Source organism: Myotis myotis, unplaced genomic scaffold (genome assembly GCF_014108235.1).
Source record: "Myotis myotis isolate mMyoMyo1 unplaced genomic scaffold, mMyoMyo1.p scaffold_m19_p_9, whole genome shotgun sequence".
In the NCBI taxonomy this organism is placed as follows: domain Eukaryota; kingdom Metazoa; phylum Chordata; class Mammalia; order Chiroptera; family Vespertilionidae; genus Myotis; species Myotis myotis.
The window spans coordinates 77809032-77833448 of NW_023416401.1; the positions used below are offsets into that span (position 1 = coordinate 77809032).

General features: G+C 43.3%; 1 protein-coding gene across 1 annotated transcript in view; it reads left to right on the top strand.

Moving 5' to 3' along the window:
* CFAP61 (cilia and flagella associated protein 61) overlaps window positions 1-24417 on the top strand; it is a 247115-nt gene that overhangs the window by 46295 nt on the left and 176403 nt on the right. Inside the window, exon 9 of the mRNA XM_036320969.1 lies at window positions 19913-20001. Coding sequence (XP_036176862.1) covers window positions 19913-20001 — 89 coding nt within the window. The remainder of the gene's footprint in view (window positions 1-19912; window positions 20002-24417) is intronic.

Sequence of the window (24417 nt, forward strand, 5' to 3'; positions counted from 1 at the left end):
TTAGAATGTACATGATGTCGTTAACTCAGTGCCAGGTACAGAGTAAGTCCTAAAAAACTTTTAAGTTGTTCCCCCTCTCCCCCTTTGCCTCAGTGGTTGAGTGTCAACCTATGAACCAGGAGGTCATGGCTTGATTCCTGGTTGGGGCACATGCCCAGGTTGCGAGTTCGATCCTCAGTGTGGGACGTGAAGGAGGCAGCCGATCAATGATTCTCTCTCATCATTGATGTTTCTATCCCTCTCTCCCTCTCCCTTCCTCTCTGAGATCAATAAAAATATTTTTAAAAAACAAGTTGAAATGATAGCGTCTTTTCCAGTGTGTTCCTGAGAAGCTTTGAGGCTACTGATGATCGTGCCAGATATATGTAGAATGAATGGAAAATTCCTATTCTGGAAACTTATGGGGAGAACAAAATTTAAAATTTAGACTTAAAAACACACATAATCTAGTATATCCCTGTTTAGCAAAAGCCCACAGAGATATGGAAGCTGAAAGAAGTTCTATTTCTCTCTATGGCCTTTAATTTTTTTTACTTAAAATTAGTTGGTCTCAAAAAAGGATGGTACATTAAGGAAATGAGGAAACTTGTGTTATCTTCTGTGCCTTATTTATTTTTGAAAATCCAGTTTTGTGTTCACTGACACAAAGATGATTATGAAATTTTCACCAGGGAGCACTATTGTAGCCTTCCAAATAACTCAGGGATGGATCCACAAATAATCAACAGCTCATTATGTCTAAGAAAAGAGTCATCACCACATTTGCTGCCATCTTCCTATCAACAACAAAGAATGAGGCTCCAGAGAAAATTCTATGATCTCCTGTTCATGTTTTTTCTGATGAAAGTCTCAAGTTAAAGGAAATATAATTTCTCTAAAATATGAACTAAAATTCTTGGTTCAGATGGGCATACATCATTATGCCTTATACCTTGTATTTTGTTTAGTGCTTTTTTTCAAAGGATCTTCATATATATCATCTCATTTTGTTCCTATAAGTTGATAGGAGAGCTAGGATAGGTGACATGGTTTCCTTTTTACACCTGCCCAAGCTCATGCAAGGCTTTAAAGCTCATCAGGGGCTAACCCAGCACCCAGCTCCCGCCCTCTCTGCTTGGCTGGTGTAACTTATGTAAGATGGCTTTGACTGAAAACTCCAGTGGGTTTTACTACACTAGATACATGATCTGTTTTTTTTACTTCAGCGAAGTATTTGATTAGCACTTTAATGAGTTCACAGTGGCATATCCCTAAGATTGTCACCAGACACTGGCCGTTTGGGGGACCGGCCCTGCCTGGCATGGTCCCAGACCTTTCGCTTGTCAGGCGACCTCCAGGCTCTTGACTCATGCAGGAAAGGTTTCAATATCGAGTCGGAGTAAGAACAAAAGCAAGTTTTATTCAGGTAGTGAAAGAGATTCCAGGGTGCGGGTGCCGCTCTGATAGAAGCAAGAGTGCATGTCCAAGTGGATGCAGGCCAGCTGGAGTATGTTGTGCACGCGGTCAGTTCCCGGGATTTTACGTGATCTCGGTTTTTAAACTTTGTGGCACCAAATTCTGTCTCCACCTTCGGGTTGGGTGGGGGTCTTGCTCCTAATATGGTCTCTTCTTGTGTTGGTCCTCCTTGGCCACCCCCTTCTACTTGAGGTGTTGGTTTTCATTATAAGGCTGATATGAGTTTTGGGCTTGGCCTCTGGTCAGTTTTTTATCTCCACCTTGGAATGACCTGACAGTAGCTCATTCCTGTTGTTGGTGACTTCCGTGACCATGGCAGGGGTGTCAAATGTGGAGGTGGGGGCTCTGATGAAAGGGCTCACTGGCCTGCGAAGCCCGTTCCTACTTCCTCCTCCCACTTGTTGGGAGTTTTCCCTAACTTCTTTCTATCCTGACTCAACACTATTGTGTGTGTGCTCTGAACAGATTCCACCTGTGGACTCTTCACCTCTGCGTCTGTGGGATTTGGAACTGGCCGGCCACTCTCCCCTGTGCCAGAGGCAGGCCAGATCGCCAGGAATTAACACTCTGAGCGCAGGCTCTCTTTGCCTGCCTCACATCACTGCCCCCTGACTACTCTTTTCTCTGTCAGCTCCCAGGTAAATGGTTGAACTGGAATCCTTGACTCCACCTCTGCTTCTCAGGGAACCCACACCAAGACGCTGCTGTGAAAACATACACAAGTGATAGTGGTCAGGGAATAAATCCCCATGCTTCTGGCGGGAGAACTGGGAGACAGGAGTTTTATACTGTTTCCCGCAGTTCCTCCACAGAGATAGTGGTGAGCTGAGCAATGACACATACTTCACCTTCCCTTTCTCTCTTCCTCACCACCCTCCTGGTGCTTCCTGGGATCACCTCTCAAATAAACTGCTGCTTCTCACATCCTGGACTCAGGGTCACGTCTTTTCCCACCAGCTGTGAAACTTGCAATTTCACACCAGCCTGAACCCTTCCAAGCAGAGTAACGTCCCAGCTCAGCCTTCCTAAGCTAATACCGTGGCTCCCCGTTAGCTATTCACACACATTCTGATCAGCCTGCTGTCCATCCTATCCGCCATATCTGAAGTTAACATTGCATTTAAAAAGTTTACTGAGCACTTTCAATTTGCATTTTACTTGACTAATTTGTATATGTTTTCATTTTTAGCCATTCGTTTTGCATATATAACCTATCACAGACTTGAAAGTTATGGTTTATAATTATTAAATCTTGGGACCAATGGGAAAAATGTCTAAAGATACAGATTTTGTCCCAGTGTAAGGAAACTCTGATAAAAGTGTATGATTTTATTTAGTGGAGTACCTAGTATAGAAATAGCAAGTTCTCTGAATATTGGAAGAATTCATAAAGAAACACAGATGCTAAGAGTCTCTGAATACTTAGTGAGCACATATCAACATAGTCCATATGCCTGGCAGTTTATGAATATATTCCTTCAGTGACAATACAATGGCTCAAAATAATTTTTTTTTCCAGTTGACCCCACCACTGGCTCTGCCCAGCCTTTGCAAATCAAGCTGTGTCTTGTTCACTGTATCGCACAATAAAGACTTTGGAATCAGAATTGAGCTAGAAATTTTCTTGATAATGCATAAGGCAAAATAGGTCACAGCCTGTATGTTTCCATAGCTGTATTGGCATTGCCACATTTTCTACTTAAAAAAAAAAAAGCAGCAAGAAGCAAAACTTTTGTTTGTCATGTATGACCTGGGGAGCAGGGATCTGTTTTAAATGAGGCCTGCAAGGTTCAGATCTGTGAATCTCAACATACCACTGGGGCCTAGCATACAGGATCCCTGTGGAACATAATGTGCCATTGGCAGGGAGAAATATAATTTTATATAACAGAATGGTGAGCTTTCAAAAGAATAACCAATATAGCCCCTCACGAATATAACCAACTCACCTAGGAAAAGTGCTGCTTACTATACATTTAGAAGATCCTTCAAAATATAATTTTATAGCAAATCTACATAAAACATAGCCATGCTGCCCTTTAAATTAAAAAAGAAATCACTCTTTGTGATGAAATGTTTCTTTGTATCTTAATTTTCATCAAACTTACATTTGCTTCTGACCTCAGATTCTCTCTGCTGTAGGGGTAGGAAACATCTGGAATCACTCCATGTGCCAGATCTAAGAAACAATGGCTAAATCAAACCATTTATTGTGTGTCAATAAAATAAAAGACGGGTCTTTTAGTCCATCTTCCCAAGGTTCTGTTTTATGTGCCCGGTTGCCTTCTAGATTACTCTGTAGATTCCAAATATGGGTGAAGCACTCGTCTACAGAGAATAGCAGTGTTTCTGCCAAAATATTTGCATTATGTATCTCAGAATATCTATTTTAATGTTCAGTATGTTCTGTAGTTATTTAACTAGTGACCCACAAGGACTCTGTATTACGTTGTTCAGGCTGGCATAACAGAGTATCATAGACTGGGGAGCTTAAACAACAAATTTATTTTCTCACAGTTCTGAAAGCTAGAAGTCTGAGATCAGTGCGTTGGCAGGGTTGGTTTCTTCTGAGGCCTCTCTCTATGGCTTCTAGATGGCTGCTCTCTCTCTATGTCTTCGTGTGGTCTTCCCTCTGTCCCTGTCCATGTCCTAATCTCCTCTTGTTATAGGGATACAGTCATATTGGCTTAAAGGCCACCATATGACCTCATTTTACTTTCATTATCTCTTTAAAAGCGCTATCTCCAAATATAGACACGTTCTGAGGTGCTGGGTGTGGGGCCTAAACATGAATTTTGTGGGGACATAATTTAGCCCATAAACACCTAGGATCCTGTGTCAATGGTTGTCTGGAGCCCTGTGGCCATGTCTGCAAGGCTATGGCAGTAATGCAGGTGGTGGTGGTACCTGTGAGACACCAAGACCTCGGTTCTTGTCTTCTTGAAGGAAGGATTTCAGTCAAGAGACAAAGTGCAGCAGAGCAAGCAAAAATTTATTGGCCGCAGCAAATGCACACAGGACAGTGAAACAAGAGAGGGCTCAACAGAGAAGAAGCAACAGGAGAGCCTAGGCCAGTGGTTGGCAAACTCATTAGTCAACAGAGCCAAATATCAACAGTACAACGATTGAAATTTCTTTTGAGAGCCAAATTTTTTAAACTTAAACTATATAGGTAGGTACATTGTTATTAACTTAATTAGGGTACTCCTAGAGCTTAGGAAGAGCCACACTCAAGGGGCCAAAGAGCCACATGTGGCTCGCGAGTCGCAGTTTGCCAACCACGGGCCTAGGCTGGGCTGCTTTAGCTCACTGGGAAGTCAGAGAAAAGGGGGCCTTGGAGACAGGTTCAGGGGGTTAGCCTAGGAAGAGCTGCCACTGCCCATTGCTCCCCTGGTTGCAAGTCTCATGGGGTCCCTTAGAAGGGGAAAGGTGAGGAGGGAATGGCATGGGCTTTCCCCCCTGGAGAGAGCTGGGTCCCTTGCATTGAAGGTATTTCTCTCTCTTGCAGATGGGAATCTTAGAGGAGGGATCAGGGGAAGATCTCAATAGAATATCCATCAGCTTTCCAGGTGTGTCCTTTCAGGGTAGTGGTCTCCACTGATTGGTCAGCGCCAGGGGAGGGTCATTAGTCAATGGAGCTGGTCCTGAGGCAGCTATGGCATAGTTTGTCTGGTTTTGCTGCTTTTCTGGGCCTGGAGCCGAAATGAGGACGAGATGTTATCTTTGGGGAAGAAAGGTCAGGAGTTCCAAACCTCATGACCAGTGATAGGCTAGGGGAGGAAAGGTTACCCTGGGGGCGAGGTCCTTGTTTTCCCAATTTTGCCCCTTGCTAGGCACATGGGGCTTTCCACCCTGATGACCTTCTGTACCTGACCCATCATCCTTGCTCTGCTCACGTCTGTCGAAATGCCTATTACATTGGTAACAGAGTCCACTCTACTTAATGCTCATACATGCTCTGTTATAATTCAAATTTTGTCCTTTTTTTAACCACTAAATATCTTTTTAGTATAGAAAGGTGACAAAATTTCATTCTTCCAAAACTTTAGCTACTCTTGTCAACTTTGATATTCTAGAATTAACTAATGCTTTGCTGGAGATGTTGACAAACAAGTAATACCAGATCTATGCCCAGACTAATGTGTTTCTCTCCAAGGTTGACAGTAAATGCTTCCATGGCAAAAAAATAAAGTGACGAACAAAGTAGAACTAGAATCATGGACACCTGGTATAGTCTAACAGATATCAGAGGGGAGGTGAGAGGGTTGGACGGGAAGAAAGAAGGTGAAGAAAATAGCCAAAGAACATATATGCATGCATAGCCCCTGGACACAGAAAATAACATGGAGAGGGCCAGAGGAAGGGGAGGGTCTAGGTCAGCGGTTCTCAACCTGTGGGTCGCGACCCCTTTGGCGGTCGAACATCCGTTTCACAGGGGTCGCCTAAGACTGTCCTGCATATCAGATATTGACATTACGATTCATAACAGTAGCAACATTACAGTTATGAAGTAGCAGTGAAAATAATTTTATGGTTGGGTCACAACATGAGGAACTGTATTTAAAGGGCCAGAAGGTTGAGAACCACTGGTCTAGGTGGAGGGGACGATGGGTCAGGTACAAAGAGGGGGAAAACTTCAAAATATTAAAACAGCAGCACCATATGATTCTTAAGGCACCCACTTAAGAATTTGTTATTTTGCAGAGAGCAAGATGACTAGAAAGCGCATTCCGACTCTCCTCCTAAGCTCTGGGAATAGCCTCTGCTAGGCTGTGCTAATCACCTGACATTCATTTCACAATGGTAGAAATGCAAATGCATTTTTACATAGAGCCTTGAGGTCTTTGAAAGGAAAGTGGCTTTATTTATATTCGTTATGATCATTATGTGCTGGGATTATTTTCTCAGTAGGCAATGTCTCTTTTGCCCACATTTATGAAGCAGGGGAGAAGGCATTTAATGAATTTGAAGAGTGTATTTAACTGTAAAACACATCTCACTTAGTATATTCACATGTAAATAGCCCTTTTATTTGTTCTCTTTGGTGACCTCTCTTCTTCTGGTTGGAGATCACAGTTTGTTGTTGTTTTCCATTTCCAAATGGTAGGCTGAATGATGATAATGAAAGATTATGCAAAAAAAATCCATGTTTAAAATAATGTTGATATGCCACTTGTGTTGCTGGATAATTATAGTAATTTGGCCATTACACTATATGGTGTCAGGAGTTAGTTACTAGAAAATATGGTGATAGAGGTGATTCAGGGGATTTTCATCCCAACAGGCTGCTTGATCCTACTGACTTTTCTGTTGAAAATCAATTGCTTGTGAGTGAATACTCTGAATGTCCCTGTGATGAAATTGGCTGTCTGTGGGCTGCATCCATTGCACTGGGGTCACTGTGAGTTCTGTGTCTGTTTACACAGTGTTTGTGAGACTCTTAAAATATCACGGATCTACCTAATTTAATCTGAGCAAAGCAACTAAGGAAGTAATTACTAAGAATCATAGTCTTTGCACATGGCAGCCAACAAAGGAAAATGTATTAATTCTAAGCCCAACATGAAGCCATTTATTTTGCTGCTGGATTGCAACCCTTTCTACACTGCAGAGTCCTCTGGCTGTTGGTGTCTGCACACTTTCAGGAGAGAACAGGTTAGTTCAGTGCAAGACATGGAGCAGTTACCTTGGAAGCTGGCTCTGACTTCAGGTTCCTCTTTGGCGACATTCCATTTCCATTCAAGGTTATTAATATATGTTCAGATTTTCTATTTTTCAATGTGTAGGTATGTATATATAAATATATGTGCACACACACATATATATATATATATATATATATATACACACATGCATACATACTGTTAAAAATGATTTAAAAAGACAATATAGGTGATGTAAACAAGCTTTATTTAATACTTCATAAAGTGAATAGACTCCTTTCGGACAATTGCAGAATGGGGCAGAAGGCTGGAAGCTTTTAGGGGATACAGAATAAAGAACAAGGACGAGAAAAATAGAAAATATCCGATTAGCTGGAGCCACAAAATCAACCTTGTTTGGGTGAGAAAGAGTAAGGAAATAAGCATAAAGCCCAGAGTCGGTTTGCTGTTTGGGGATTGGATTACTGGATATGCTGCATTTCTTGGTCAAGAGGCACATTTACAGGAACACAAAGGTTAGATCTGTTTCCATTTGCTGATGTGGCACTCCAAGAGGAGCAGCTCTATCTGGGGCCTAGCAGTTATTGAAAAAACTAGAGACCCATTGCATGAAATTCATGCACGGGGTCAGGGGTGTCCCTCAGCCCAGTCTGCACCCCCTCCAACCTGGGACCCCTTGGGGGATGTCCGACTGCTGGTTTCAGGCCTAAACCGGCAGTTGGACATCCCTCTTGCAATCCGGGACTGCTGGCTCCTAACCGCTCACCTGCCTGCCTGCCTGCCTGATTGCCTCTCCACTCTGCCTGCCTGCCTGATTGCCCCTAACTGCTCTCTCCTGCTGGCCTGATCCCTTAACCGCCTCTGCCTCAGCCCCCGTCACTGTGGCTTTGTCTAGAAGGACATCCAGAAGGATGTCCAGAAGATGTCTGGCCTAATTAGCATATTACCCTTTTATTAGTATAGATATATATGTATACACACACACACACACACACACACACACATACATATTTTTGCACAAAATTAACTACACAAAAATATATTTATTTATAATAAATTTGGGGAAATTTTCAGCTTCTCTAAAACTGAACTGCACATTAAAACCCAAGATCTTTTGCTCCCCTTTTCTGCCTACTAAGTTATAAATATGTGTTGTAATTAAGATAGTCCATTCTGGGCTAGGAGATTCCTAACTCAGAGTTTCTGACTGCTATGAAGGTTGATTAATTCAACACTCTGGAATACAATTTGGAACCCATTAGATGTTCATATTCTTTTACCTCAACTGTGGCAAATCTGAGAAAATAATATTAAATCTGTAAAAATATACATATTCAAGACTATTCATTAAGCATAATTATAACACTATAAATGAACAAGCAAAAAATATCCAAATAAATAAACAAATTAAAAAACCCAAAGTTTCTCACAAGAGAGGCATTGCTGAATTTGTAAGTGTCCACTGGACAGATGTGCAGTAGCCTTTAAAAAGGTTACCAATAGTGAGGGGACATGGTTACAATAAATCTTATGTGGAAAAAGTCCATGCAAAATGAATTGAAGTACAAGTAAAACTACCTAAGAAACTTGTGCTATGAAGAGTACTAGGGGGTAATCATTTAAAATGACAAAATTGGCTGTCACAGAAAGGACATCAAGGCAATGCTTTTTAAAAATTTACTTTCTCTTTTTTAAAACGTGAAAACAATTTTAAATTCATAGAAAAGTTGCAGGTACTTTTTTCCCCCCTAATCCATTTGAAAATTAGTTGCCGCCATTTATGCTGAGTCATCGATGAATACTTTATTTAGTGTTTCCTACAGAGGACCATTGTCCTTTACAACCTTCAAACAGCCATTGAGATCAAAGAATTCACTTGAATATGTTACTACCGTCTAACTCGCAATCCACAGACCTCGTTCAAGTTTCCCCATTTGTGCCAATAATGTGCTTCATAGCAGAATGACTTGGTCCAGAATGACAAACTGCACGTAGTTGTCATATTACCTTTCATTTGAACATATCTCTTACTAGAGGCCCAGTGCATGAAATTCGTGCATGAATAGGATCCCTAGCAGGTGCTGGCTTTTGGCCAGGGCCTCCCTCTCCTGGCTGCCAGCTGCTGGCCGGGGCCTCCCTTCATTCTGTGTCACCTCCTGGTGGTCAGCACACTTCATAGCAAATGATCAAACTCCGGGTAGGTCGAACTCCCAAGGGAACACTTTGTATATTAGGCTCTTATATATATAGATGAATTAATCAAACCAGTAATGAAGTCAATAAAGATAAAATGTTTGACAACGTTAACAAGTGTAACTGATTCATATAGAGCCCTGCAATAGGATATATACTCATTTCATGAACTCAAGGAAGGAACATTTACAAAATTGACCACATGCTTAACAAACTTTAAAGGATTAAAATCATACAGAGTAGGTTATCTGACTTCAATGCAATTACTAAAACCTCGTAATAAAAAAATTACTAAAACATCCCAAATAAGTAAAGAAAATATGGTTATGGATATATTGATTTTTACTCGTAGTCTATCCTTTTTTCATTATATATTTTGTGTCTTTGTTATTAGGTGCATAATTTTTAAATCATTATAAATCTTCCTTGAACTTTTAAAAATCAATTATGAAGTGTTCTTTATCTCTAGTGATCTCTTGTGCTTTAAAATCTCTGATTTTAACACGGCCACACTTGCTTTTTTTGATTCATGTTTGTATGTCATATCTTTCTTTGATTCTTTTATTTTCATCCTTCCTTGCATTTTAGATATGTCTCTTGTAAACAGCATAGAGTGGGTTGTTGTTTTCAATTTAGTGTGACAACTATTATCTTTTAATTAGAGTATTTGGTCTGTTTGCTTTTTATATTCTTACTAGAGGCCCAGTGCACAAAAATCTGTGCACTCGGTGGTGGTGGTGGGGTGGTCCCTCAGCCTGGCCTGTGCCCTCTCACAGTCTGGGACCCCTCGGGGGATGACCATCTGCTGGCTGAGGCCCACTCCCCGGGGGATTGGACCTAAGATGGCAATCAGACATCCCTCTGGCAGCCTGGCAGCCCTCAGGGGATGTCCACTTGCCAGCGGGGAGCAGGCCTAAACTGCAGTCGGACATCCTTAGCGCTGCTGAGTAGGCAGGAGAGGCTCCCACCACCATCGCTGTCCTGACAGCCATCAGCCTGGCTTGTGGCTGAGCAGAGCTCCTCCCATGTGAGAGCGCCCTGACTACCAGAGGGCAGCTCCTGCATTGAGCGTCTGCCCCCTGGTGGTCAGTGTGTGTCATAGTGACCAGTCATTCCCAGTCTTTCTGCTGTTAGGGTCAGTTTGCATATTACCCTTTTACTATATAGGATAGAGGCCTGGTGCACAGGTGGGGGCCGGCCGGTTTGCCCTGAAGGGTGTCCTGGATCAGGGTGGGGGTCCCGCTTGGGTGCCTGGCCAGCCTGGATGAGGGGATGATGGCTATTTGCAGCTGGTCACACACCCTTCAGGGTGGGGGTCCCCACTGGGGTGCCTGGCCAGTCTGGGTGAGGGGCTGAGGGCCGTTTTCAGGCTGGTGGGTGATTGAAGCTCCCAACCTCTCCTTTTTTTCTTTTTTTTTTTGTTCTGGGATTTATTTACCTTCTATGGTTGTCACTGGAGCTGAGAGCTGGCTCCAGCTCTGAGGCTGCAGCTGGCTGAAAGCAGGTATCTGGGGTTTTTTTTTAGCTTCTATAATTGAAACATTGTTGCCATCACTGCCACTCTAAGCTCTGAGGCCGAAGCTGGCTGAAAGCAGGTTTCTGGAGCTTGTTTAGCTTCTATAATTGCAACATAGTTGCTTAGAGTACAGCTCAGAGGCCGGCAGCGGCAGGCGGGGAACGTTGGCTTCCTCCATCACTGGAGCAAGCAAGCCTCCTGTTCGCTTCAGCTGCCTGGCTGCCGGCGCCATCTTGGTTGGCAGTTAATTTGCATATCGCCCTGATTAGCCAATGGGAAGGGTAGTGACGTTATGGTTAATTACCATGTTTGTCTATTATTAGATAGGATAGCTACCATCTTACTTTATATGTTTTCCTTATGTTTCTATGTTTCATTTCTGGTGTTATTTATTTGTGTCTTTTAAAAAAATATCACCAGAGTCTGTTTAATTTGTATTTTCAAAGAACTAGCTTCAGGATTTAATCAGTTCTATTATATTTTATGATTTACATCATCAATAATTCATTGCTACAATAATGCTGCTAATAAACAAGTACAAACCACAGTGACATACCAAAATAAGCATATTTTTCTCATGCAGGTGGGGTTAGCCAGGAAGCTCTGCTGATCTTGACAGTGTCTTCTCATGGGTCTTTGGGTTGGCTGTGTATTGGCTGACCTAGGAAGGCCTTGGTTCTGCTTCATGTGCTTTTCTCTTTAGCAGACTAGATTGGGCATGTTCTCAGGGTGACAGAGTGTAAGAGGCTGAATAGAAACACAAAAGGCCTCTTGAGGAATAGGCTTTAAAGTAATTCATATCACCAATCTAAAGCAGGTCACATGGCTGAGCCCAGAGTGAGAGGATACTACATGGAAAAGGGCCTGAATATGGGAGGGTGAAAAATCAACATCATTGCAACCCATGTTCACAAAAAAAGATTCTAATGATTTTTATCATGGCCTTCGTCTCCTGTCATAAGGAGACACAAATTCTAAGTTAGCCTGGAGGATGCTAAAACCTATAGTCATATCTCAAGACAATGATCTGGGAATTACCAGTGCACTACGCTAAGGTTCATCATACTGTATGGCTTAGAGTCTGCACTGCACTCCAGGTGGGAGGCGTTTCCTTGAAAATTATGAACAAAGCCCTTTGTCCTCCTTTCACAGCCTGTCTAGTGTTTTTTGTATCATTGAGGACTTCATTATCAACCTTTTGCTGTTCATTTGGTCAATCAGCAAATGCTAAGTACATCCCATAGTTTTAGGAGCCTAGTCTAGTACATGTTCTGTCTAGTACTGTCTAATGGCAGGATAAACATGCAAGACAAGTGAATTTATAAAAAGAGAATTATTTTAAAGGTTAAAAAATTGTGATGGTTCCATAGCAGAAGAAAATCTAAGTCATCTTGAGAGTATCAGAAAAGAAAGCTTTTGAGTCAAAACTTCAAAAACAAATTTGAGTTTTCTAACTGAATAAGCAGAAGATTTTATTTTATATATATAGAAGGCTCTTTGTAGGTGTGATATATATCTTTTTTTAAAATATATTTTATTGATTTTTTACAGAGAGGAAGGGAGAGAGATAGAGAGTCAGAAACATCGATGAGAGAGAAACATCGATCAGCTGCCTCCTGCACATCTCCCACTGGGGATGTGCCCGCAACCCAGGTACATGCCCTTGACCGGAATCGAACCTGGGACCTTTCAGTCCGCAGACCGATGCTCTATCCACTGAGCCAAACCGGTTTCGGCGTGATACATATCTTAATCCTTACTGGAGGTTATTTTTCCATTGATATTTAGGGAGAGTGGAAAAAAGAGGGAAAGACAGAAATATCGATGTGAGAGAAACACATCAATTGGTTGCCTCCTGCAAATGCAGTCAGGGCCCAGGCCAGGGAGGAACCTGCAACCGAGGTACATGCCCTTGACTGGAATCAAACCCAAGACCCTTCGGTCTGCAGGCTGATGCTCTATCCACTGAGCCAAATCTGCTAGGGCTAGGAAGATTTTCTTGGCAAAAGGAACAAAATTCACATAATAAAGTGATATTACAGACCATGGCTTGTTGGCGAGAAATATAAGTTCATTGTTGCTGGAGCATGAAGTGAGGGAGTGACAGGAGATGAAACAGGACAGGAGATTGAAGGGAGGCAATCAAGGCCTTACATACCGTACAAAAGAGTTTAGATTATATTTCATCACAACATACCTGATGATGAACCATTGGGAATCTTTCATTATAAATGGATACACAGTCAACTTCCAAATCACAGGAAGACTTTCCAAGGGCCACTAGAGTGACTCCAATGCAATGGGTGCAGCCCACAGACAGCCAATTTCATCACAGGGACATTCAGAGTATTCACTCGTAAGCAATTGATTTTCAACAGAAAAGTCAGTAGGATCAAGCAGCCTGTTGGAATGAAAATCCTCTGAATCACCTTTATCACCATGTTTTCTAGTAACTAACTCCTGACACCAGAACAGTTATTATGGATGAATCTGGGAGATATTTGGGAGAATTAATGGAATTTGATGTTTTACTGCACATGGGAAAAAGGAAGGTTGTAGAAAGGAAATATCAAAGATGTCTTCAGAAACCGATTAGGTGGTGGTCTATTTTGCGAGATGGGAATATTGAGTGAATGACTTGTATGCAGGCATATAAGCATCACCAATGGACACAAGACACTGGGGGGTAGGAGAGGCCGGGGGAAGGTCAAGGGGGAAAAAAAAAGGAGACATATGTAATACTCTTTGTAATACTTTAAGCAATAAAACAAAATTTTAAAAAAAGTGAATGACTTGTTTAGTGGAGATGCTCTGATTTCTGATTCGAGCGAGTTGAATTGACTTTCCTAATAAGCATTTGAACACACAGCACTTAGCAACAGGTGCCAACGGAGGTAGACTGAAACATGACCCACCAAAAGATGTCCACTTCCTGATCCTTGGAACCTATACATGTTCCCTTCCTTTCAGAAGGCTTTGTAGGTATGATTAAGGCTTTTGAGATGAAGAGATTATCCTAGATTATCTAAGGGGCCTGAAATGCTGTCACAAGTGTTTTATGAGAGAGATCGAGGGAGATAATACAGAAGAGGTGCCATGTGAGCATAGAGGCTGAGATTGGAGTGATGTGGCCACATGGTAAGGAATGCTAGCAGCCACCATAAACCACCGTAAGTTTGAAGAGGCAGGAACCAATTTTCTCCTAGTGCCTCTGGAAGGAGCAGGGCCCTGCTGGCCCCTTGATTTCTGCCCAGGATGTTGATTTTGGATTTCTGGATTCCAGAGCTATGAGGGAATATATTTCTGTTGTTTTAAGCAAACAAGTGCATGGTAATTTGTTACTGGAAGCCACTGGAAACTAACACAATTAGGAAGAAGACGAAACGGCCAGAGGCTAATCAAGGAAGGTAAATGTCAAGGAATAAGAACATCTTCACTCTTCAGCAAAACCCCTTGAAAGAGTCATTTGTGTTCTTTGTTTTTATTCTCTTTTATTGTCTTGAGGCTACTACTTATCCTTTAGGCATCAGCTTCTGTGCCTGGACTCCTCTGACTGCTCAACCAAAAGCAGCTCCTAAGGTCTTATATTCTACATGCCATCTATCATAACTTAGTATTTTCTCATTCATTTACTAACTAACTTGCTTGGGTTGTGCAAAGTAGTCTTTTTCATTCCTGAATCCCCAATATCTAGAACGTTATTGTCTAGAGTTGGTGTGAAATATAAATTTTTAAATGAATAAACAAACATTCAGTGTGTTTGCGCGCGTGCACGTGCGTGCACGTGTGTGTGTGTGTGTGTGTGTGTGTGTGTGTGTGTGTGTGCGCGTGCATGCGCGCACGTGTCTGCAGACCCTAATCGGTTGTGAGAGTCTTAAAGTAAGTACATCTTATTCATTATTTACTTTTGGTACCCAATGAGTGCCTACACCTCATTGTTCTCCATTGAACTTTAGTTGGAAGAGTGATTTAACTTGAACCTCTAATCTTTTCTCTTTCCTTTTCTTAATGCTGAGCAACTTAAATTCATTTGTATCTTTTGTGAAATCATTCACAGTATTAAAATACTAAACAAAAATGACTATTTTGTAATATTTTGAAAATAGAAATTTACTTTTATAATTAGACATTCTTTTTGAATCTTAATTGCATTAGTAATACAGTCTGCTGGGTGAGTAGCTACAAACAAAAATCCTCTGCTCTCTCTTTATTTTTTTAAAAATACACACACAAAAAAAAAACCCCTGAGGCTTTACTCTCCAGCTGTCTCTGGACTCCCTGGCGCCCAGAAACCCTGCCACCTTGCACACGGGGTGTTAGGTGGGCCGCTGGCCTCGGCTCTGGTACTCCAGGCTGTGGAGACCAGCCTGGGCTCTGGTCCACGATCTACTCAGGGGAAACACCTTCCCCAATCCCAGAGATCCCTCTTTACTCTCGGCCTGCTGCCTGTGGAAGCTGGGTCACCCCTCTCACTACCTTGCCCTTCCTCCTAGTCTCCAGGTGTTTTCTGTCCTTCCTTGATATAAGTCTCCTCCTCAGCTGGACCTCTGTTGGTAATTCCGGATAAATGTTCCTCAGTTTAGTTTTATTTCCAGTCTGGCCCTGGTAAAGGACTCACTGGCTGTGAGCTCCCGTGTTGGGGCAGAATCTCGAAAGGTGCCAGGGACACACGAGGAGTAAATGAACTGTCTGGCTGCAGGTCAAGAGCTGGAGGGGCAGCTTTCTCCCAGACAGAGTGGTGGTAGGAAGCCATTACTCCTTTGCTGAGCCCTCCCCCTCTGTATCTCTACTTTAACAACAACAAAAAACATTTTTAGGAACTTTTGACAGAGCTCTTAGATTTGATGTGGTTAGATAGATCAATAGTTTTATGACTTCTGCCTTTGGCATTTTAAAAAAAATACGTTTTTATTGGTTTTGTTTGTTTGTTTGTTTGTTTTAGAGAGAGAGGGAAAGAGAGAAACAGCAATCAGTTGCCTCTTGCATGCAACCCAACTGTGGATTGAACCCACAACCTGTGTATGTGCCCTAACTGGGAATCGAACCAGCAATCTTTCAGTGCATGGAATGATGCTCAAACAACTGAGCCACACCAGCCAGGGCTGCCTTTTGCATTTAAGGAAGAAATTTTCCACCCCCAAGGTTATAGAGATATTCTCTTATGTTTTTTCTTGTAATTTCAAACTATTTAAAAATATTTAGGCTGTTAATTTATCTGCAAAATATTTCTGTGTATTGTATGAAATAGGGGCTCAAATTAACTTTTTCTCATATGTTTAGTACTGTTGATTGTGTAGTTTATTATTTTCCCACCAATCCAAAATGCCACCTTTAACATATATCAACATTTTGTAATTGTCTGGCTCTTTTCTAGATTTCATTTTGTTCTGTTTCTACTCCAGTAAAGCTTTTAATAATATGGCTTTATAATGTCTTAATATTCATTAGGACATTTGGCCCACTCTTTGTTCTTATTTCTTAAAATTTTGTTTACTACCTGTTCTTCCATATTTATGTTTTTATAATTAGCTTATTTTATTGCACTGATAAACCTTTTTATTGATATTTAAAATAAATGTAAAAAAGCCCCAGATTGTATACTTTTATTTTTTCCTAATGCCTTTTAAAATGTATTATTTGGCTTTCCCTATGTGTTAGTCCTATTAGTAAAGAGCAGAACAGGGCCAGGTTTTATGGAACCTAAAGTCTGTACAATTTTGGGAGCTCTCTTACAGAAAAAGAATGAAAAATTATGAATGCAGGAGTAGCTGTGCCTCGGGAGGGGCCAATCTAGGGAGGGGCCAATCTAGGGAGGGGCCTGAACCTACAACCTCATTAGCTTTGTGATGAACCCACTTCAGATGAGCAGCCTCACTTAGAAAGTCCCAGCAAATTGTGCCTCCACTCTCACTAGGATAAAGCACTAGTGCATGACTTCTAAGCCACACAGGTGATATAAGCAATAAAGTAACAATTAAATTTGCAGCCCGAGTGTGTTTTTAGTTGTGTGTCACATCTGAGGATCTCAGGGCACACTGTGAAAATTAAGTAATTCAACCTCACAAAACCCCAGAGACACAGGAAAGAGAGATAGAGCATCACCTCACCCCATTCTGAAATGCAGCCACCTCTGGGGACGAGCGTGGTAGCTGCTTAATAATAACCTGCAACACCCCAGGACGGTTCAGCCAAGACAATTAGCTGTTGTAGTTGGTAATTGTCTCCTGAAGCAGGGCAGTCACTGGGATTATTAGTTCACTGCAAATCTAATCCATTCTTCACGATTTCTAACTTCTTAGTAATTTTGTCCTAATTAGAAAAGAAATGTATGCACAGTGAAAGTCTGGTTTTCTTTCAGTTGTGTTTTTATGTGGTTCTTCAAATTTAAAACTTAAAATAGGAAAAGATTTTAAAAAATAAAGTGCAGCTTAAGAATAGAGAGTTATCTATATGTTTTCTTTGTGTTTTGTTTTTTTTTAATTCAAAAAGTTTGCACCCTGGTCAGTGTTGCTCGATGGTTAAAGCATTGGCCCAGGAACCAAAGGGTCATGGGTTTGATTCCTGGTCAAGGGCTAGGATTCCTGGGTTGCAGGTTTGGTCACCAGCCCCAGTCAGGGTGCATGTGGGAGGAAACCAACTGATGTGTCTCACATTGATCTTTCTCTTTCTCCCTCTCCACTTCCCTCTCTTCCACTTTCTCTTAAAAAAAAAAAAATCAATGGAAAAAAATATCCTCGAGTGAGGATTAACAACAAAAAACTTTGCTGCTGAGCAAAAGGAATCAATGATAGGACTCAGACTAGCAGCTCCCTCTAAGAGGTAGATTAGCTGGACAGGAGGATTATGGGTGGGGGAGTTTCTGGCCCTAGAAATGCTTTAGATTTCATTTGGGTGGTTGTTACATGGAAGCAGATACATAGAAATTCACACACTTTACCATATGCGTGTTATGCTGCCCTTGTTGCCATGAGAGTGCTGCAAACTGTCTGGAAAGTTTCGCGGGAAGCAGGACGTATGCAGGAACTGGAATCATACTTTGTTTTATTCTCCCCAAAGTATCTATGTCAGAAGAGGGATTCTGAGTCCTTCACTTACCTCTCATTTTTGCCCCCAAAGGAGCTACTTGTTATGCGGGATGCAGTTCTCTCTCACTGCCCCTGCAACCTGATGTATATCTCCTTGTATGTGCTCCTTACACCCCCAGGGCATGGGATTTTCCTCTTAGAATTTGATTCTACTTTATTCACCTACATCTTTGCCAGAAGCAGGTAGAGCAGCGGTTCTCAACCTGTGGGTCACGATCCCTTTGTGGGTCAAACGACCCTTTCACAGGGGTCGCCTAAAATCATCGGAAAACACATACATAATTACATATTGTTTTTGTGATTAATCACTATACTTTAGTTATGTTCAATTTGTAACAATGAAATCGGGGGTCACCACAACATGAGGAACTGTATTAAAGGGTCGCGGCATTAGGAAGGTTGAGAGCCACTGAGGGAGAGGGCGTGAGTGACCTGGGACTTGGGGTTGTGAGGCATCTGCAGGGGCAGTTGCCCTGGCTGGCGCTAGAAGGAAACAGTGGGAGAGGAGGAAGCAGTGAGGACCTGGGCCGCCTCTGGCTGTGCAGCGTCTGACTTGGCGGTTGGAAAGGTTAGAAACAAGAAGACAGAGCAGCAGGCCCACACTGGCAGCGGTGTCTCTGGGGCCTTCAGCAGGGCCGGGTCCCTTCTGCATCTGTGGCAGCATTCCAGGCAGGGCCAGCCCTTGGGCAGTGTCCTAGGGCTGCTCTGAGCCAAGGCGCACAGGCTGAGAGCAGATGTCATGGCTGAGAATTCCCAGCAGAGTAGGCACAGGGTGAGCCAGAGAGGAGGCATGGGAGTGGGAGATAGGAGAGAGAGGGAGAGAAAAAAGGGGAGCAGAGGGAGAGATAGAGTTAAAGGGAGGGGAAAGGGGGGAGGGAAGAAAGAGAGACCAACAGGAAGAAAGGCAGGAAGAAAGACACAGGAAAGTAGAAAGAAAGAAAGGAAGGAAGGAAGGAAGGAAGGAAGGAAGGAAGGAAGGAAGGCAGGCAGGCAGGAAGGAAGGAAAAAACAGAGGAGAAAGAGAAAAAGAGGGCTTTTTTGAGAAGATGGGAAAAATGTTTTCTACTATAATTTTAGTGACGGTTAAATACATGAAATTGCCCTGATTATTGACTTTCCAGAGCCTATTACAGTAATAATGCTGAGTTCCAGTTCTTCTTGCTTAGAAAGTAGAAAAGTAAAGGGTACCTGTCAGACTGCATGCTCGCAGTATTGTCAGAGGACAAACAGCCCTGGTGCTAATCTTTGGCGTTCAGATACAGCTAATTGTGGTCTTTTCCACGGTCTTTAAATAAATAAACAAATAAAAAAATACATATATATGTGTGTGTGTGTGTGTGTGTGTGTGTGTGCATATATATATCAGAAAGGAAGGGAGAGGGAGAGAGTGATAGAAACATCAATGATGAGAAAGAATCATTGATTGGCTGCTTCCTGCATGCTCCCCACTGGGGATCAAGCCCACAACCCAGGCATGTGCCCTGACCGGGAGTTGAACTGTGACCTCCTGGGTCATAGGTCGATGCTCAACCACTGAGCCAAGCCAGCTGGGCCATGGTCTATCTTAAAATCATTTGAAAGCCTGCCATCCAGGAAGTTGATAGTCAGTGTTATGAACTTCAAAGTGGGGTGGCGGTGGGCCGGGGGGGTGGGGGCGGTTGGTGGCTTCTCTGGAAGGATCACATAGCTCAGTAACTGGCAGAGCTGAAGGCCTCCTGGTGCCAGGCCAGGCCCATCACTGGCATCCTCGAGGGCACAGAGAGGTGAGAATTGGGGTCGGCTGTGAAGAGCCTGTTCTTCCCACCTCATGGTGCTGGCCTCTGCAATACAATTCTCCAGACATGCTGCAGTTTAGACACACTACTATGCCGTCTCCAGTTTCCTGTGGCTCTGCAGATATTTATCATCTGTTTTCTGTCCTTATACCTCTCTTCTCTCTCTCTCTCTCTCTCTCTCTCTCTCTCTCTCTCTCTCTCTCTCTCTCTCTCTCTCTCTCTCAGATACTTATCGCCGGCATAGCAGCCTGGATTCCCAGCAAACACTCGAGTCACAGGAACCTGATACTCCAGAGAGAAGGGAAAGTGTCCAGGTAAGAGAGGCCATTCACGCATGCCTGGGTGCGGGTGGTCCTAGGGAATGCTGGTGCGGGTCGTGGGTGGCCCTGGTGCTCGGGAAATTCTAAGGTCTGATGGGGAAAAGGCCCCACCATCACTAAGAGCACTGAAGGCGGGGGGACAGTGACAGTGAGCCCAGAGGAAGCAGGCGGTTTGTGATGGACATGGAGCCTCACTGCTTTCTCCAGGAATACGGCTCTGCCTTCCCTCGCACCCCTCCCCTGAGCTCAGGAGGCTGAGGTGGGTGCCGCTGTTCATTGAAAGCCAGTTAAACAGTCCAGACTCTCTGAGGAGACTTGCACACTGTCCACATATGCAAACAAAGCAGCATTTTCCTTCGTGCAAACTACAGAAGCATCCACCACGGCTCCCTGGAGAGCTGTTGGCTGCGTTGTCCTGGCCTGGCCCCAGCAGGAGCCTGGCCGCCTCCTGCTGCCTGATGGGTGCCGCTGATGGAGCTCGCCTGTGCTGCTCCTGCCGCCCTCACCTGAAGAAGGGGAACCTGGAACAGAGGAGGCCAGTCAGCCAGGCTCGCCTCGCGGCCAACACTGTCAGCCTGGTCTCTCACCAGCGCCGTGTGGCCAGCATCTCAAGGCGCGTGTCGTCACACAGCTCCTTCAGCTCTGTCCTGCCGACTCCGTCGTCCCAGGAGGCCCAGAACCTACCCTGAGCCCAGGATGGGGGCAGGGGTAGTGCCCAACTCTTTTACTTCTCCTTTCCACCCTCGGACAAAGCAACATGCCCTTGCCCATCAGCTCATGCAAAGAAAATCTTGGGAGAAGAGGGAGGATGTTTATCTTAGCACTAGGCCACCGGGCTTCTCCTCCTGATTTTCATATTGCCTCTGTGGAAAATGCATTCTTCTCCCACAGACCACAAAGGGACCCAGTCCGTAGCTGGCTGGGTGTTGCGTTTCCAGTGCTGATTTAGTCTCTGCACAGAGGTTGGGCCCTCCAATGGCTCCGGCACTCGCCCAGGTGCTGAAAGCCACCAAAGCAGCCTCGGCCTCCAAGAGGTGGTGACAGGCTGGGGGAGAGGAAAGCACCCTAACTCAGTGTGTGGGAAAGACGGTGGGAAATCTCCCAGAAGTAGGGACTGAGGGAAACCTGAATCTTTTTTTTTTTAAATTGTTTTATTGCTTAAAGTATTACAAAGGGTATTACATATGTCTCCTTTTTCCCCCCGCCCTTGACAATCCCCTGGCCTCTCCTACCCCCCAGTGTCTTATGTCCATTGGTTATGCTTATATGCATGCATACAAGTCCTTTGGCTGATCTATTACCTACCCCCCTCCTGCCCTCCAACCCTCCCCAGCCTTCCCGCTGCAGTTTGACAATCTGTTTGAGGCAGCTCTGCCTCTGTATCTATTTTTGTTCATAAGTTTATAATGGTCTTTATTATCCATGAATGAGTGAGATCATGTGGTATTTTTCCTTCATTGACTGGCTTATTTCACTTAGCATAGTGCTCTCCAGTTCCATCCATGCCGTTGCAAATGGTAAGAGTTCCTTCTTTTTTACAGCAGCATAGTATTCCATCGTGTAGATGTACCACAGTTTTCTAATCCATTCATCTACTGATGGGCACTTAGGCTGTTTCCAGATCTTAGCTATGGTGAATTGGGCTGCTGTGAACATATGGGATACCCGAATCTTTTAAAGGTCGTATGACATGGATTAGATTGAGGGACATGAAGCTGATGAATGGAATGTAAAAACAAGGAAAACAAAACTCTGTGCAAGGGAACTCTATTCTGGCAAAAATTGAGTAACAGAAACTGGATTTACTGTCCTGCCTGAAACAACTAAAAACTGGCCAAAATACATGCAATCGCAGTTTTTAAGACACTGCTCCTCGGGTAACGACGGAGAGTGGCCTCTGAGTGATGGGCAAGGGGCCGGGCGAGTCCTCTGATGGCCAGACTGCTGCCCAGGGAGAGTTCCCGGCCACGGCGCAGGGCGGCAGGAACCCGGGGAGCCCGGGGAGTTCCTGGGCTGTGGGGACAGATCTGTAGGTCCCTGGAGACTAAAGCCACTCAGGTTTGCAGGACAGAGTGCCCGAGGGCAGAGAGCTTCACAGAGAGGTTCCACGCCAGCAGAAGGTCACTGTCGAGTACTCAGCTGCGGACTGACCAGCTCATGCATGTGAGGAAACTACTGAAGGTCAGGGTGAGCGCACCTCCCAAAAGGACCAGAGTTCCAGTGCCCAGTGCTCGCACTGCCTGACCCCATCAGCCCGGCGGGAGACCCCCATGACACAAGGCACCGGGAGAGTGCGCAGAAAGGCCCTGCATCAGTAGGAACAGTGACCTCGAGAGAGAGCACGGCTCCAGGCCTAACACAGTTTTAAAGCAAGACCGAAAGGATCAAACTTTTTTCCAAGTACCTTAGCTGAGTCCCAGAACACAGTTCAAGAATATCTGTAGTAATACGAAATTATCATCGCCCAGTTAGGTTACATCATAATGTTAAAAATCCAGTAAGAAATGACCAGGGCCGCAAAAACTGGGAAGACATGTTGCATAAAGTGGAGATGACTCAACTGAAGCCAAACCAGATCTGAAGCAGATGTTAGAATTAGTGGACAAAACATTAAAACAGTTATGATAACTATATACGTTCTAAAGATTAAGGAGAGACGTAAAAGCACCCCAAATAAAACTGGTAGAAGTAAAACTATAATTCATGGGCTGAAAAATACACTGGAAGATTAATCACAGATCAGATGTTGCAATAAAAAAGATTAGTGAACTTGAAACAGGAATGAGAGTTTGAAAAAATGATCACTGTGGGATGACTTCAGGGACCTAATATGTATGTAATTGGAGTCCATAAAAAAGAGGAGAGAGAGGTTGGAACAAAAAAATATTTGAAGAAGTAATAACTAAAAAAATTCTAAATTTTATAAAAATAATAAACCCACAAGCTCAACAAATAGCAAGCACAGGGAACATGAAGAAAATATGCCATACTGTGATAATCAAATAGTGAGAAGGTAGTGATAAAGATAACTTTTTCAGTTTGACAGTGGTTATTTTTGAAAAGCCTATATAGCTAACGGCACACCTAATGGTAAAAGACTGAATGCTTTCCATCGAAGTGAGGAACCAGGCAAGAATGTCTCCTCTCACCACGTCCATTCAAAATTTATACCGGAGGCTGCCTACGGATGGTACAAAAAGACAAGGAAAGAAATAATAGGCATCTAGATTGGAAAGGAAGAATTAAAACTCTCTTTTATTTGAAGAGAATCATCTAGAATCTACAAAACAGCTACTGGAACTAATATGTACTTTGGCAAGTTGCTACATATACACAAAATTAATACGCAAAGTTTAATTTTACCTCTATAGAATAGCAATGAACAGTTAGAAATTGAGTTAAATATCATCCATAATAGTACAAATATACAAAATACTTAGAGATAAATCTGACAAAAGATGCTTAAGACCTGTATACACTGAAAACTACAAAATAATTCTGAAAGAATGTAAAAAGACTTAGGTAGTTGAAGAGATATCCTGATATCCCATGTTAATGGTTGGAGACTCAGTATTGCCAAGATGTCAATTCTTCCCAAATTGGTTAATGCAGTCCCAGTCAAGATTCCAGGAGGAGTTTTTATATAAATTGAAAAATTGATTCCAAAATTCACATAGAAGTGGAAAGGATCTAGAGTAGCCAACACAATGTTGTTCTGGAAAAAGAACAACGTTGTAGGACTAATGCTTCTGATTTCAAGACTTACAATTAAGTTCTTGGAATTAAGACCATGTAGTAATGGTGTCAAGGTCAACACATAGATTAATGGAACAGAACAGAAGATCCATAGACTCTGAATATCTATACTAATAAAAGGGTAATATGCTAATTAGACTGGATAGATTGGATGTCTTCTGGACGTCATTCCGGATGTCCTTCCCGACAAAGCTGAGGCCTGGCCTGGGAGAAGCTGCCTGCAGTCTCAGGTGCCTGTGGCCAATCCAAGGGAGGGAAGCCCAGGTCCTGGGTGCCTGCCGGTGGCCCGGGAGAAGCCGGCCTGGGTCCCAGGTGCCTGCGGGCAGGCAGAGGGACGGAAGCCCCGGTCCCAGGTGCTGGAGGGAAGCCGGTGCTGGCAGCTGGGGAAGGCAGGCCTACTCTTGCACTAATTTTCATGCACCGGGCCTCTAGTAATCTATAATGACAAAAAAACAGGCCATTGTTTGCCTGGGTTGCAGAATGGCACGGGGGTGGGGCTGAGGGGCATGTAGAAACACAGAAGCTTTTAGTTGTGATTTGTATGCTCATTATTTTTTCGGTGATTTTTTTATGGGTGCATGCATAGGTCAAAACTTTTCAAAAGGTATAAACTTCAAATATATGCAGTTTATTATATGTCGGTTGTACCTCAAT